Source organism: Rana temporaria, unplaced genomic scaffold (genome assembly GCF_905171775.1).
Source record: "Rana temporaria unplaced genomic scaffold, aRanTem1.1, whole genome shotgun sequence".
Classification (NCBI taxonomy): domain Eukaryota; kingdom Metazoa; phylum Chordata; class Amphibia; order Anura; family Ranidae; genus Rana; species Rana temporaria.
This window is the reverse complement of record NW_024404546.1, coordinates 14,740-31,220: the sequence shown is the minus strand read 5'-3', so window position 1 is coordinate 31,220 and position 16,481 is coordinate 14,740. Positions and strand designations below refer to the sequence as shown.

The 16,481-nt window shown below is 50.5% G+C and overlaps 1 protein-coding gene across 1 annotated transcript; it reads left to right on the top strand.

Annotated features, from left to right (window-relative positions):
• Positions 1-13,031: 13,031 nt before the first annotated feature.
• On the top strand, positions 13,032-14,066 carry LOC120922175 (sporozoite surface protein 2-like; the record flags this gene model as incomplete). Its single annotated transcript, XM_040334645.1, has 1 exon — positions 13,032-14,066. A coding segment is annotated over one exon (1,035 nt), but the record flags the coding sequence as incomplete, so codon positions are not given.
• Positions 14,067-16,481: the final 2,415 nt, after the last annotated feature.

Below are 16,481 nucleotides of genomic sequence, written 5' to 3'. Positions count from 1 at the left end.
TTTTAAAGCTTTTGATGAAAAGGACTGTGAGATTGATAACTTCCTGGCGGATTTTGAGCGACAATGTAACCTGCACCGAATAGCTAGAGGAGAGTGGGTTGCAATATTGTCAGGCAAACTGTCAGGCAAAGCTTCTGATGCTTTCCGGACCGTGCCAGATCAGGATATCCATAGCTACGCCAGGGTTAAAGAAGTGCTCCTGGCTCGTTATGCAGTAACCCCAGAGTCCCACCGACAGAAGTTCAGGGACTCACGCAAAACCACGAAAGACTCTTACGTGGAATAGGCATGCCAGCTGTCCCTGTCGGCCTCTAACTGGGTTAACAGCAGCCAGGCCACCACCGCAGAGGACATTTTGCAACTAATGCTCCTGGAGCAATTTTACAATCACATCCAGACGGACGTCAAAGATTGGGTGAGAGATCGCAGGCCCATGACTCTACCAGAGGCCGCGAAGTTGGCGGATGAATATGCAGATACTCGCAAGACGAACCAGGTCACACCACAGGAACAACCTCCACCACAAACGGTGCCCTCACACCCACCAACCGCTAGATACCAACCTCCTAACAGACCGGTGACATCTAGCCCTCGCTATCATCGCCAGGAGGGCAACGAACAACGCTGCTTCCGGTGCAAACAGTTGGGTCACTTCAAGCATAATTGCCCCATGAATGACAACACCAGGTCAAATTGGTCTCAACCTGGGTACCGCCCACCAGCAGCAGCCCATTGTGTAGACTCGGCTTGGGATCCAAAGGAGCTGGGTCAGGAAGAACCATTGGGCACCCCTTACGAAGCCCTCATGGTACAATCTGTTATTACGGACAACAGGGAACACCATTGTCAGCTGGTCATGGGCGACAGCCCTGAGCCGGAGGGGCCCTGGAGGGAGCTGGGCAGAAAGAGGCACCGCCGGCCACCCTTCAAGAAGAAGAGGTCCTGGAAGCCGTATAACAAGCTGACCTGGGAGGAGAAGAAGCGACTGGAGGAGAGGGAGTCGCAGCGGGCGTCCCAGATGCGTGCCGAGATGTTCGCCAAGGGCCCACCGGTGGCCCCTTACACCACCACCCAGTTCCTGATGATGAAGGACCATGTGGAGAGCCTGCAGGACATGAGCAAGCAGGAGCTGATCCGTGAGTACATAGAGCTGGAGGAGTGCATAAGCCGCATGGAGGAGGAGAACAACCACCTGAGGTCACAGCAGGCTGTCCCCCCCAGGCTCCATGAACTGGAGATGGAGCTGGAGAAGCTCCAAGAGGAGAACCGGCGGCTGCGGAGGGAGCAGGGGGTGGCTGACCTTATGGGGCTCTGATTCCCCTCCCCCCCCCCGGACTCTGAGCACCAGTGCTACAGCATTTCAACAAATATAACTTTTTCTTTTTATGAATCTCCTGGGATTGTCACTTCAGAGCCATAACCTGCCCCCTCCCATAGCGGGACACCTAGACGGCGGCGCACAGACCCATTCGCTGTCTTCACACTGACTTCTGGTGACTTTGCAGATCGCACAAAGACTTGGGGACTGACCGGCGTGTGATCTGACGACCCGGTGACATACCTGAGTCTGAAGCAGTTGCCAAGGGAGGTCAGTCATGCCAAACGGAGTTAACCTCTGACTAATAGCTCTGAACCCGTCAACCCTACTGGACCAGGGAAGGTCCAACCGGGTTTGCCGGAGCAGGGAGCAAAAGGGGGGCCATTGTGATACATTTACCTATATGTCTCAGTTTACTGCTCCCTGCTAGCCAGGTTATTGATGTGCTAATGTCCCCTCACTATTTCAAAAGGTTAATTGATCTATTGTGTTGTGTGAAGGAGAGCTGGGTTTAAGTGGCTTGTGTTAATTATTCTGATTGCTTCATTGTGGTAATTATCTCTCTATATGCGGGGTCGAGCGGTCTGGTTGATGTATTCAGTACAGCTAGTGCTCAGCGTCATTGATGTCATTGTCTAAAGAAAATGTGTTTCAGCATCGGCCCCGTCGTGTCTACCTAATCATCTGTATGGAAGCCCCAGTGTGAGGGGGGCGGAGATTTGTCATTGTAACAGTTTTGGAAATGACATATAAGCTGTGTGTGTTATAACATTAAAGTCTGTGTTGTTCAAGCAGTAAGCTGGTCTCATGTGTGGCTTTCTGGGCGATTCCAGGGATATCCCTCCTCGTGGAATATTGGGGTGATTTTCGTTATGGGAAGAAGGGAACCTTGACGGGGATATCATACCGATACCGTCACAGAGAGATATCATTATACAGAGATAAAGAGAACCCGTCCTCTATGGGGAGATATCATTATACAGAGATAAAGAGAACCCGTCCTCTATGGGGAGATCATTATACAGAGATAAAGAGAACCCGTCCTCTATGGGGAGATATCATTATACAGAGATAAAGAGAACCCGTCCTCTATGGAGAGATATCATTATACAGAGATAAAGAGAACCCGTCCTCTATGGAGAGATGTCATTATACAGAGATAAAGAGAACCCGTCCTCTATGGAGAGATATCATTATACAGAGATAAAGAGAACCCGTCCTCTATGGGGAGATCATTATACAGAGATAAAGAGAACCCGTCCTCTATGGAGAGATATCATTATACAGAGATAAAGAGAACCCGTCCTCTATGGAGAGATATCATTATACAGAGATAAAGAGAACCCGTCCTCTATGGAGAGATATCATTATACAGAGATAAAGAGAACCCGTCCTCTATGGGGAGACATCATTATACAGAGATAAAGAGAACCCGTCCTCTATGGGGAGATATCATTATACAGAGATAAAGAGAACCCGTCCTCTATGGAGAGATATCATTATACAGAGATAAAGAGAACCCGTCCTCTATGGGGAGATATCATTATACAGAGATAAAGAGAACCCGTCCTCTATGGGGAGACATCATTATACAGAGATAAAGAGAGAACCCGTCCTCTATGGAGAGACATCATTATACAGAGATAAAGAGAACCCGTCTTCTATGGGGAGATATCATTATACAGAGATAAAGAGAACCCGTCCTCTATGGGGAGATATCATTATACAGAGATAAAAAGAGAACCCGTCCTCTATGGAGAGATATCCCTATACAGAGATAAAGAGAACCCGTCCTCTATGGGGAGATATCATTATACAGAGATAAAGAGAACCCATCCTCTATGGAGAGATATCATTATACAGAGATAAAGAGAACCCGTCCTCTATGGGGTGATATCATTATACAGAGATAAAGAGAACCCGTCCTCTATGGGGAGATATCATTATACAGAGATAAAGAGAACCCGTCCTCTATGGGGAGATATCATTATACAGAGATAAAGAGAACCCGTCCTCTATGGAGAGATATCATTATACAGAGATAAAGAGAACCCGTCCTCTATGGAGAGATATCATTATACAGAGATATAGAGAACCCGTCCTCTATGGAGAGATCATTATACAGAGATAAAGAGAACCCGTCCTCTATGGAGAGATATCATTATACAGAGATAAAGAGAACCCGTCCTCTATGGGGAGATATCATTATACAGAGATAAAGAGAACCCGTCCTCTGTGGAGAGATATCATTATACAGAGATAAAGAGAACCCGTCCTCTATGGAGAGATGTCATTATACAGAGATAAAGAGAACCCGTCCTCTATGGGAAGATATCATTATACAGAGATAAAGAGAACCCGTCCTCTATGGGGAGATATCATTATACAGAGATAAAGAGAACCCGTCCTCTATGGAGAGATATCATTATACAGAGATAAAGAGAACCCGTCCTCTATGGGGAGATATCATTATACAGAGATAAAGAGAACCCGTCCTCTATGGGGAGATATCATTATACAGAGATAAAGAGAACCCGTCCTCTATGGGGAAATATCATTATACAGAGATAAAGAGAACCCGTCCTCTATGGGGAGATATCATTATACAGAGATAAAGAGAACCCGTCCTCTATGGAGAGATATCATTATACAGAGATAAAGAGAACCCGTCCTCTATGGGGAGATATCATTATACAGAGATAAAGAGAACCCGTCCTCTATGGAGAGATATCATTATACAGAGATAAAGAGAACCCGTCCTCTATGGAGATATCATTATACAGAGATAAAGAGAACCCGTCCTCTATGGGGAGATATCATTATACAGAGATAAAGAGAACCCGTCCTCTATGGGGAGATATCATTATACAGAGATAAAGAGAACCCGTCCTCTATGGAGAGATGTCATTATACAGAGATAAAGAGAACCCATCCTCTATGGGGAGATATCATTATACAGAGATAAAGAGAACCCGTCCTCTATGGGGAGATATCATTATAGAGAGATAAAGAGAACCCGTCCTCTATGGGAAGATATCATTATACAGAGATAAAGAGAACCCGTCCTCTATGGGGAGATATCATTATACAGAGATAAAGAGAACCCGTCCTCTATGGGGTGATATCATTATACAGAGATAAGGAGAACCCGTCCTCTATGGAGAGACATCATTATACAGAGATAAAGAGAACCCGTCCTCTATGGGGAGATCATTATACAGAGATAAAGAGAACCCGTCCTCTATGGGGAGATATCATTATACAGAGATAAAGAGAACCTGTCCTCTATGGTGACATCATTATACAGAGATAAAGAGAACCCGTCCTCTATGGGGAGATCATTATACAGAGATAAAGAGAACCCGTCCTCTATGGGGAGATATCATTATACAGAGATAAAGAGAACCCGTCCTCTATGGAGAGACATCATTATACAGAGATAAAGAGAACCCGTCCTCTATGGGGAGATATCATTATACAGAGATAAAGAGAACCCGTCCTCTATGGGGAGATATCATTATACAGAGATAAAGAGAACCCGTCCTCTATGGGGAGACATCATTATACAGAGATAAAGAGAACCCGTCCTCTATGGAGAGATGTCATTATACAGAGATAAAGAGAACCCGTCCTCTATGGGAAGATATCATTATACAGAGATAAAGAGAACCCGTCCTCTATGGGGAGATATCATTATACAGAGATAAAGAGAACCCGTCCTCTATGGGGAGATATCATTATACAGAGATAAAGAGAACCCGTCCTCTATGGAGAGAGATCATTATACAGAGATAAAGAGAACCCGTCCTCTATGGAGAGATATCATTATACAGAGATAAAGAGAACCCGTCCTCTATGGGGAGATATCATTATACAGAGATAAAGAGAACCCGTCCTCTATGGGGAGATATCATTATACAGAGATAAAGAGAACCCGTCCTCTATGGGGTGATATCATTATACAGAGATAAAGAGAACCCGTCCTCTATGGAGAGATATCATTATACAGAGATAAAGAGAACCCGTCCTCTATGGGGAGATATCATTATACAGAGATAAAGAGAACCCGTCCTCTATGGAGAGATATCATTATACAGAGATAAAGAGAACCCGTCCTCTATGGGGAGATATCATTATACAGAGATAAAGAGAACCCGTCCTCTATGGAGAGATATCATTATACAGAGATAAAGAGAACCCGTCCTCTATGGGGAGATATCATTATACAGAGATAAAGAGAACCCGTCCTCTATGGGGAGATATCATTATACAGAGATAAAGAGAACCCGTCCTCTATGGGGAGATATCATTATACAGAGATAAAGAGAACCCGTCCTCTATGGGGAGATATCATTATACAGAGATAAAGAGAACCCGTCCTCTATGGGGAGATATCATTATACAGAGATAAAGAGAACCCGTCCTCTATGGGGAGATATCATTATACAGAGATAAAGAGAACCCGTCCTCTATGGGGAGATATCATTATACAGAGATAAAGAGAACCCGTCCTCTATGGGGAGATATCATTATACAGAGATAAAGAGAACCCGTCCTCTATGGGGAGATATCATTATACAGAGATAAAGAGAACCCGTCCTCTATGGTGTTTGTTAAGTGTCTGTATCCCATTGTTCTATTGTGTCTGTCTGCCTTGGGAGCAAAGTATTATGGGATGTATAGGTCTATGTGGATTAGCTGTGAGAGGGCGAAGGAGGGGGATTTCTCCAGCAGCCCCTCCCAGAGACGATCTATTGGAAAGTTGAACACATCTGTGTGTAATGCTATTGGAGGACGTAACCTTTACCCCGCCCTCTGTCATTATGCAATGAAGGGGGGGGGATGGTCCCTAGATTTATATCTGTGCCTTTGTTCAAATAAACCGTTCTTATTCTGGACTGGTTCACTCCAAAACTGGTACTGCCTAGTTCTTGGGATAACTTAGCCAGATCCACTGGTCTCGTGTTCCAGAACTTGGGAAGCATCTTCTTGGCGGAGAAACCCAACAGGGTGCCCAGATTTTATAATCCAGAGGAGAAAAGGGCCATCGCCTAGGACACTAGCAAAAAAATGGTGGAGCGGGTTATAGGAGGGTGCACTGGGGGTGGGTTATAGGAGGGTGCACTGGGGGCGGGCGGGTTATAGGAGGGTGCGTGGGTTATAGGAGGGTGCACTGAGGGTGGGTTTTAGGAGGGTGCACTGGGGGTGGGTGGGTTATAGGAGGGTGCACTGGGGGCGGGCGGGTTATAGGAGGGTGCGTGGGTTATAGGAGGGTGCACTGAGGGTGGGTTTTAGGAGGGTGCACTGGGGGTGGGTGGGTTATAGGATGGTGCACTGGGAGCAGGCGGGTTATAGGAGGGTGCACGGGGGGGGGGGGGTTATAGGAGGGTGCACTGGGGGCGGGCGGGTTATAGGAGGGTGCACTGGGGGCGGGTTATAGGAGGGTGTACTGGGGGCGGGTTATAGGAGGGTGCACTGGGGGTGGGTTATAGGAGGGTGCACTGGGGGCGGGCGGGTTATAGGAGGGTGCGTGGGTTATAGGAGGGTGCACTGAGGGTGGGTTTTAGGAGGGTGCACTGGGGGTGGGTGGGTTATAGGAGGGTGCACTGGGGGCGGGCGGGTTATAGGAGGGTGCGTGGGTTATAGGAGGGTGCACTGAGGGTGGGTTTTAGGAGGGTGCACTGGGGGTGGGTGGGTTATAGGATGGTGCACTGGGAGCAGGCGGGTTATAGGAGGGTGCACGGGGGGCGGGCGGGTTATAGGAGGGTGCACTGGGGGCGGGCGGGTTATAGGAGGGTGCACTGGGGGCGGGTTATAGGAGGGTGCACTGGGGGCGGGTTATAGGAGGGTGCACTGGGGGTGGGTTATAGGAGGGTGCACTGGGGGCGGGCGGGTTATAGGAGGGTGCGTGGGTTATAGGAGGGTGCACTGAGGGTGGGTTTTAGGAGGGTGCACTGGGGGTGGGTGGGTTATAGGAGGGTGCACTGGGGGCGGGCGGGTTATAGGAGGGTGCGTGGGTTATAGGAGGGTGCACTGAGGGTGGGTTTTAGGAGGGTGCACTGGGGGTGGGTGGGTTATAGGATGGTGCACTGGGAGCAGGCGGGTTATAGGAGGGTGCACGGGGGGGGGCGGGTTATAGGAGGGTGCACTGGGGGCGGGCGGGTTATAGGAGGGTGCACTGGGGGCGGGTTATAGGAGGGTGTACTGGGGGCGGGTTATAGGAGGGTGCACTGGGGGCGGGTTATAGGAGGGTGCACGGGGGGGGGGGGGGGGTTATAGGAGGGTGCACTGGGGGCGGGCGGGTTATAGGAGGGTGCACTGGGGGCGGGTTATAGGAGGGTGTACTGGGGGCGGGTTATAGGAGGGTGCACTGGGGGTGGGTGGTTTATAGGAGGGTGCACTGAGAGCGGGTTATAGGAGGGTGCACTGGGGGCGGGTTATAGGAGGGTGCACTGGGGGTGGGTTATAGGAGGGTGCACTGGGGGCGGGTTATAGGAGGGTGCACTGGAGGCGGGTTATAGGAGGGTGCACTGAGAGCGGGTTATAGGAGGGTGCACTGGGGGCGGGTTATAGGAGGGTGCACTGGGGGTGGGTTATAGGAGGGTGCACTGGGGGCGGGTTATAGGAGGGTGCACTGGGGGCGGGTTATAGGAGGGTGCACTGAGGGCAGGTTATAGGAGGGTGCACTGGGGGCGGGTTATATGAGGGTGCACTGGGGGTGGGTTATAGGAGGGTGCACTGGGGGCGGGCGGGTTATAGGAGGGTGCACGGGGGGGGGGCGGGTTATAGGAGGGTGCACTGGGGGCGGGCGGGTTATAGGAGGGTGCACTGGGGGCGGGTTATAGGAGGGTGCACTGGGAGCGGGCGGGTTAGAGGAGGGAGCACTGGGGGCGGGTTATAGGAGGGTGCACTGGGGGCGGGTTATAGGAGGGTGCACTGGGGGCGGGTTATAGGAGGGTGCACTGGGAGTGGGCGGGTTATAGGAGGGAGCACTGGGGGCGGGTTATAGGAGGGTGCACTGGGAGTGGGTGGGTTATAGGAGGGTGCACTGAGGGTGGGTTATAGGAGGGTGCACTGGGGGCGGGTTATAGGAGGGTGCACTGGGGGCGGACGGGTTATAGGAGGGTGCACTGGGGGCGGACGGGTTATAGGAGGGTGCACTGGGGGCGGGATATAGGAGGGAGCACTGGGGGCGGGATATAGGAGGGAGCACTGGGGGCGGGTTATAGGAGGGTGCACTGGGGGCGGGTTATAGGAGGGTGCACTGAGGGCGGGTTATAGGAGGGTGCACTGGGGGCGGGTTATAGGAGGGTGCACTGAGGGCGGGTTATAGGAGGGTGCACTGGGGGCGGGTTATAGGAGGGTGCACTGGGGGCGGGTTATAGGAGGGTGCACTGGGGGTGGGTGGGTTATAGGAGGGTGCACTGGGGGTGCGTGGGTTATAGGAGGGTGCACTGGGGGTGGGTGGGTTATAGGAGGGTGCACTGGGGGTGGGTGGGTTATAGGAGGGTGCACTGGGGGCGGGTTATAGGAGGGTGAACTGAGGGCGGGTTATAGGAGGGTGAACTGAGGGCAGGTTATAGGAGGGTGTACTGAGGGCGGGTTATAGGAGGGTGCACTGTGGGCAGGTTATAGGAGGGTGCACTGAGGGCGGGTTATAGGAGGGTGCACTGGGGGCGGGTTATAGGAGGGTGCACTGGGGGCGGGTTATAGGAGGGTGCACTGGGGGTGGGTTATAGGAGGGTGCACTGGGGGCGGGCGGGTTATAGGAGGGTGCACGGGGGGGGGGGGCGGGTTATAGGAGGGTGCACTGGGGGCGGGTTATAGGAGGGTGTACTGGGGGCGGGTTATAGGAGGGTGCACTGGGGGCGGGTTATAGGAGGGTGTACTGGGGGCGGGTTATAGGAGGGTGCACTGGGAGCGGGCGGGTTATAGGATGGTGCACTGGGAGGGGGCGGGTTATAGGAGGGTGCACTGGGGCGGGCGGGTTATAGGAGGGTGCACTGGGGGCGGGCGGGTTATAGGAGGGTGCACTGGGGGCGGGTTATAGGAGGGTGCACTGGGGGTGGGTTATAGGAGGGTGCACGGGGGGGGGCGGGTTATAGGAGGGTGCAATGGGGGCGGGCGGGTTATAGGAGGGTGCACTGGGGACGGGTTATAGGAGGGTGCACTGGGGGCGGGTTATAGGAGGGTGCACTGAGGGCGGGTTATAGGAGGGTGCACTGAGAGCAGGTTATAGGAGGGTGCACTGGGGGCGGGTTATAGGAGGGTGCACTGAGGGCGGGTTATAGGAGGGTGCACTGGGGGCGGGTTATAGGAGGGTGCACTGAGGGCAGGTTATAGGAGGGTGCACTGAGAGCAGTTTATAGGAGGGTGCACTGGGGGCGGGTTATAGGAGGGTGCACTGGGGGCGGGTTATAGGAGGGTGCACTGAGAGCGGGTTATAGGAGGGTGCACTGGGGGCGGGTTATAGGAGGGTGCACTGGGGGTGGGTTATAGGAGGGTGCACTGGGGGCGGGCGGGTTATAGGAGGGTGCACTGGGGGCGGGCGGGTTATAGGAGGGAGCACTGGGGGTGGGTGGGTTATAGGCGGGTGCACTGAGGGCAGGTTATAGGAGGGTGCACTGGGGGCGGGTTATAGGAGGGTGCACTGGGGGTGGGTTATAGGAGGGTGCACTGGGGGCGGGCGGGTTATAGGAGGGTGCACTGGGGGTGGGTGGGTTATAGGAGGGTGCACGGGGGGGGGCGGGTTATAGGAGGGAGCACTGGGGGTGGGTGGGTTATAGGCGGGTGCACTGAGGGCAGGTTATAGGAGGGTGCACTGGGGCGGGTTATAGGAGGGTGCACTGAGGGCGGGTTATAGGAGGGTGCACGGGGGGGGGGGCGGGTTATAGGAGGGTGCACTGGGGGCGGGTTATAGGAGGGTGCACGGGGGGGGGGGGCGGGTTATAGGAGGGTAAATATGAAAGGGGAAAACTAAAGCGCTAGCCAGTACCCAAAGTGCAGGGTGGAAATAAAATACTTAGAAATGAAATAATAAACTTAATGCTGCTCAAATCTAAAATTGCAATAACAACAAATAAATGATATGAATAAAGTGATTGATGAGCGCAAAAATAGTGGTATAGTGAAAATTAAATAACAGTGAAACGTCCAATTAGAGAAATGACTCTAATAAAAATAATAATCTCCAAAGTGATGCAAAAGTATATAACACTTCAGTGACATATAGTGACAAGTAGGCACAATGGATATGAAAAATCCAGTGTGTAGGTATGATACTGATAATGAAATAAAATAGAAACACCAATTGTGACAAAAGTTCATATATGACAGTTCCTAAAAACACAGGAGTGGTTGAAAATTCCAAACGGTGACTGTGTATCCGAGCAGAGTGATGAAAAAAATCCTCATAAGCAGCTGAGCTCACAATGTGCTTACCTCACACACATGCAATGACAGCATGGTATCTCCACAGATGGAATCTGTCACGGGAAACGAGTCCTCCTCACCTCTCCTGTAGTAACAACGACTGGGGGTCTGTGGATAGTAGAAACGGCGTCCTTCTGGCTATGTCTGCTGCTACAGTCTTCACCAAAATGGAGGCTCCGTGTGCAAAAGCACTTGAGATGACCCAAAATAAGCGGAAAGAACTCCGATGGTGAAGTATTTCAAAACAGATTTAATAGCGTCCACAGGGTAAATTTCAGGGTTATAGGAGGGTGCACTGGGGGCGGGTTATAGGAGGGTGCACTGGGGGCGGGTTATAGGAGGGTGCACTGAGGGCAGGTTATAGGAGGGTGCACTGGGAGCGGGCGGGTTATAGGATGGTGCACTGGGAGCGGGCGGGTTATAGGAGGGAGCACTGGGGGCGGGTTATAGGAGGGTGCACTGGGAGCGGGCGGGTTATAGGAGGGAGCACTGGGGGCGGGTTATAGGAGGGTGCACTGGGGGCGGGTTAAAGGATGGTGCACTGGGAGCGGGCGGGTTATAGGAGGGAGCACTGAGAGCGGGTTATAGGAGGGTGCACTGGGGGCGGGTTATAGGAGGGTGCACTGGGGGCGGGTTATAGGAGGGTGCACTGGGGGCGGACGGGTTATAGGAGGGTGCACTGAGGGCGGGCTATAGGAGGGTGCACTGGGGGCGGGTTATAGGAGGGTGCACTGGGGGCAGGTTAGGTTATAGGAGGGTGCACTGAGGGCGGGTTATAGGAGGGTGCACTGGGGGTGGGTGGGTTATAGGAGGGTGCACTGGGGGTGCGTGGGTTATAGGAGGGTGCACTGGGGGTGCGTGGGTTATAGGAGGGTGCACTGAGGGTGGGTTATAGGAGGGTGCACTGGGGGCGGGTTATAGGAGGGTGCACTGGGGGCGGGTTATAGGAGGGTGCACTGGGGGTGGGTGGGTTATAGGAGGGTGCACTGGGGGTGCGTGGGTTATAGGAGGGTGTGTGGGTTATAGGAGGGTGCACTGAGGGCGGGATATACAAGGGTGCACTGGGGGCGAGTGGAGGTGGGCGTTCCCAGCAAAGCTTTTGCCAGTGTCCAATCACAAGTCGCGGCATACAACCCACGGTCTATGAATACAAAGTCCTGTCTTCTGTAAGATTAGGATCAAATTTCTGGTAGTAAAAAAATAAATAAAAAAAACTCGCATCACGACAAATTGATGGTTTTGAAATCTTTAATTTAAAAAAAGAACACAAATAAATACACAATTCTTTAACAAAAAACAAAAAAAAAAAGTAAAAAATGGAGTTCTGTGAAATAAAAACGAATGATAATAAAACGCAGTTCATGGAGAGTCCAGTTCATCGCCGTCACAATACGGAACGAAGATCTCAAAACGCAATTCATTCACAAGATGGAGAAAGAATTTGGCCCAATAAAAGTGATTTCTGCACAAAGTATCTCAGTAGTTTTTTTTCTTCCTTTCTTAATTTGTTGCGATTGAATAAAAGATCGGACAGGAAGGACGCCGTCATTTCCTTGTAAACACAATTTTTTTTTTTTTGTAACCCAACAGATCAAATTTCCTCAAATCTCCGTCAAATCACGAAGACCTCCAAGACGATCTTTTGTACTTTATTGGTGCCGATATTTATTTTTAGGTGAACACCCTCAATTTATTCATCGCTTCCTCCCCGAACTTTCCACCCAGAAATCTTCTAATCCCCTCCCCCATGGACATCGATGGACGAGAACTGGGCCAACACTTTGTGCAAAAAATAATAAAAATAATAAAAATACAGTTTACACTTTTCAAGAATTTACTTCTCAAACACTTTTTACCAATAAAAATCCATTTTTTTTACTTCTTATTTAAAGACGAGTTCATAGTTTAAAAAAAAAAAAATGAAAATACAGAAACTCAAATATATCACGATGAATCTAGAAAAAAAATACTTTACAAATGTACAATTTTTCTTCTTTACAATACAAAAAAAAAAAACCTACAGCTCGTTGCATATAAATACTACATTTGGTTTGCCATTTCTAACACGGCAATAGGAAAAAAAGAAAGAAAGAAAAAATCCCTGAATTATTTGGAGAGACCTGAGACAACGCGCGCAGCAGAGACTCGTCAGAACTTAATGCAGAAGTCCAACCCATATGGTGAAGCCATTTAATGCTTTGTGAGGAAAAAGTATCCAATGTGAGAACAAAAAGGAAAAATGCTGGATAAAAGTATTTCGAGCACCAGAGCGTTGTGATCACTAAAAACTGAAACGTTATTCATTCACCGGGAGAAGAATCCGACTAAACCAAAGAACCACCAAACTCACCGGGAGAAGAATCCGACTAAACCAAAGAACCACCAAACTCACCGGGAGAAGAATCCGACTAAACCAAAGAACCACCAAACTCACCGGGAGAAGAATCCGACTAAACCAAAGAACCACCACCAAACTCACCGGGAGAAGAATCCGACTAAACCAAAGAACCACCAAACTCACCGGGAGAAGAATCCGACTAAACCAAAGAACCACCACCAAACTCACCGGGAGAAGAATCCGACTAAACCAAAGAACCACCAAACTCACCGGGAGAAGAATCCGACTAAACCAAAGAACCACCAAACTCACCGGGAGAAGAATCCGACTAAACCAAAGAACAACCACCAAACTCACCGGGAGAAGAATCCGACTAAACCAAAGAACAACCACCAAACTCACCGGGAGAAGAATCCGACTAAACCAAAGAACCACCAAACTCACCGGGAGAAGAATCCGACTAAACCAAAGAACCAGCAAACTCACCGGGAGAAGAATCCAACTAAACCAAAGAACCACCAAACTCACCGGGAGAAGAATCCGACTAAACCAAAGAACCACCAAACTCACCGGGAGAAGAATCCAACTAAACCAAAGAACCACCACCAAACTCACCGGGAGAAGAATCCAACTAAACCAAAGAACCACCACCAAACTCACCGGGAGAAGAATCCGACTAAACCAAAGAACCATCAAACTCACCGGGAGAAGAATCCGACTAAACCAAAGAACAACCACCAAACTCACCGGGAGAAGAATCCGACTAAACCAAAGAACCACCACCAAACTCACCGGGAGAAAAATCCGACTAAACCAAAGAACCACCAAACTCACCGGGAGAAGAATCCGACTAAACCAAAGAACCACCAAACTCACCGGGAGAAGAATCCGACTAAACCAAAGAACCACCAAACTCACCGGGAGAAGAATCCGACTAAACCAAAGAACCACCAAACTCACCGCCCTAAAAACGAATAACACGGGTGACTTTATTGGACGACGATATGATCAACTCAATATCCATAGTCCACGGTCCCTACATGATTTATACTATAAAGAAAAAAATTATAATTTGCTACTCATTGTAAAATCTTTTTCTCCAAGTTCATTGAAGGACAATGGCAAGAATCTTGAGCGTCGGGTGCGATTGCTCCAGTCCCTGGACCCACAAGATATTCTAGGGTTTCTACTCCAATCATTTTATGGTGCCGAAGGAGGAAAGGTGAACCGATTCTGGACCTGAAGGCTCTCAAGTTGCGGGCCTCGAGGTCCAGATGTGACTCAAGATGGAATCTGTCCGCTCTGTAGTGACCTCTCGCGATCTGGGGTATTTCCTGGTCTCCATAGACATCAATGATAAAGAAGAGAGCCTTAAGGATCAGATGAGAGTCCTTCGGGATCAGAAGAGGGCCTCCAGATCCAGGAGAGAGCCTTCAGGTCCAGATGGGGGCCTCCAGATACAGAAGAGCGCCTTCTGAGAGCCTTCAGGCCCAGATGAGAGCCTTCAAGTCCAGATGAGAGCCTTCAGGCCCAGAAGAGAGCCTTCAGGCCCAGAAGAGAGCCTTCAGGCCCAGAAGAGAGCCTTCAGGCCCAGAAGAGAGCCTTCAGGATCAGATGATGGTCTCCAGGTCCAGATGGGGGCCTCCAGGACCAGAACAGCGCCTTCCGAGAGCCTTCAGGCCCAGATGAGAGCCTTCAGGTGCAGATGAGACTCAAGATGGAATCTGTCCGCTCTGTAGTGGCCTCTCTCCATCTGGGGGATTTCCTGGTCTCCATAGACATCAATGATAAAGAAGAGAGCCTTAAGGATCAGATGAGAGTCCTTCGGGATCAGAAGATCCAGGAGAGAGCCTTCAGGTCCAGATGGGGGCCTCCAGATCCAGAAGAGAGCCTTCAGGATCAGATGAGGGTCTCCAGGTCCAGATGGGGGCCTCCAGGACCAGAAGAGCACCTTCTGAGAGCCTTCAGGCCCAGATGAGAGCCTTCAAGTCCAGATGAGAGCCTTCAGGTCCAGATGAGAGCCTTCAGGTCCAGATGAGAGCCTTCAGGTCCAGATGTGACTCAAGATGGAATCTGTCCGCTCTGTAGTGGCCTCTCTCCATCTGGGGGATTTCCTGGCCTCCGTAGACATCAATGATACGTAACTGCATGTCCCTATCTGTGGGAGGCACAAACGCGTTGTGCGCTTCATGATAGAGGAGGATCACTACCAATTGGTTGCCCTTCCCTTTGGTAAACAAAAAAAGAACAGACCAGACTGGGTAAGCCCAAAGGGAAGGGTGACAATTTGGTAGCGATTCTCCTCCATCGCGAAGCATAAAAAGCATTAGTGCCTCGCACAGATAGGGACGCGCAGGTACGCATCTTGGATGTCTATGGAGGCCAGGAAATCCCCCAGATGGAGAGAGGCCACCACAGAGCGGACAGATTCCATCTTGAATCTCACCTGGACCTCGAGACTCAAGTTGCAGGCCTCGAGGTCCAGATGTGACTCAAGATGGAATCTGTCCGCTCTGTAGTGACCTCTCTCGATCTGGGCTATTTCCTGGTCTCCATAGACATCAATGATAAAGAAGAGAGCCTTAAGGATCAGATCAGAGGCCTTCGGGATTAGAAGAGGGCCTCCAGATCCAGGAGAGAGCCTCCAGATCCAGATGGGGGCCTCCAGGACCAGAACAGAGCCTTCAGGCCCAGATGAGAGCCTTCAGGTCCAGATGAGAGCCTTCAGGTCCAGATGAGAGCCTTCAGGTCCAGATGAGGGTCTCCAGGTCCAGATGGGTACCTCCAGGACCAGAACAGCGCCTTCTGAGAGCCTTCAGGTCCAGATGAGAGCCTTCAGGTCCAGAAGAGAGCCTTCAGGTCCAGAAGAGAGCCTTCAGGTCCAGAAGAGAGCCTTCAGGTCCAGAAGAGAGCCTTCAGGTCCAGAAGAGAGCCTTCAGGATCAGATGAGGGTCTCCAGGACCAGAACAGCGCCTTCAGGACCAGAACAGCGCCTTCAGGTCCAGATGAGAGCTTTCAGGTCCAGATGAGAGCCTTCAGGTCCAGATGTGACTCACGATGGAATCTGTCCGCTCTGTAGTGGCCTCTCTCCATCTGGGGGATTTCCTGGTCTCCGTAGACATCAATGATACGTAACTGCATGTCCCTATCTGTGGGAGGCACAAACGCGTTGTGTGCTTCATGATAGAGGAGGATCACTACCAATTGGTTGCCCTTCCCTTTGGTAAACAAAAAAAGAACAGACCAGACTGGGGAAGCCCAAAGGGAAGGGTGACAATTTGGTAGCGATTCTTCTCCATCGCGAAGCATAAAAAGCATTAGTGCCTCGCACAAATAGGGACGTGCAGGAACGCATCTTGGATGTCTATAAAGGCCAGGAAATCCCCCAGATGG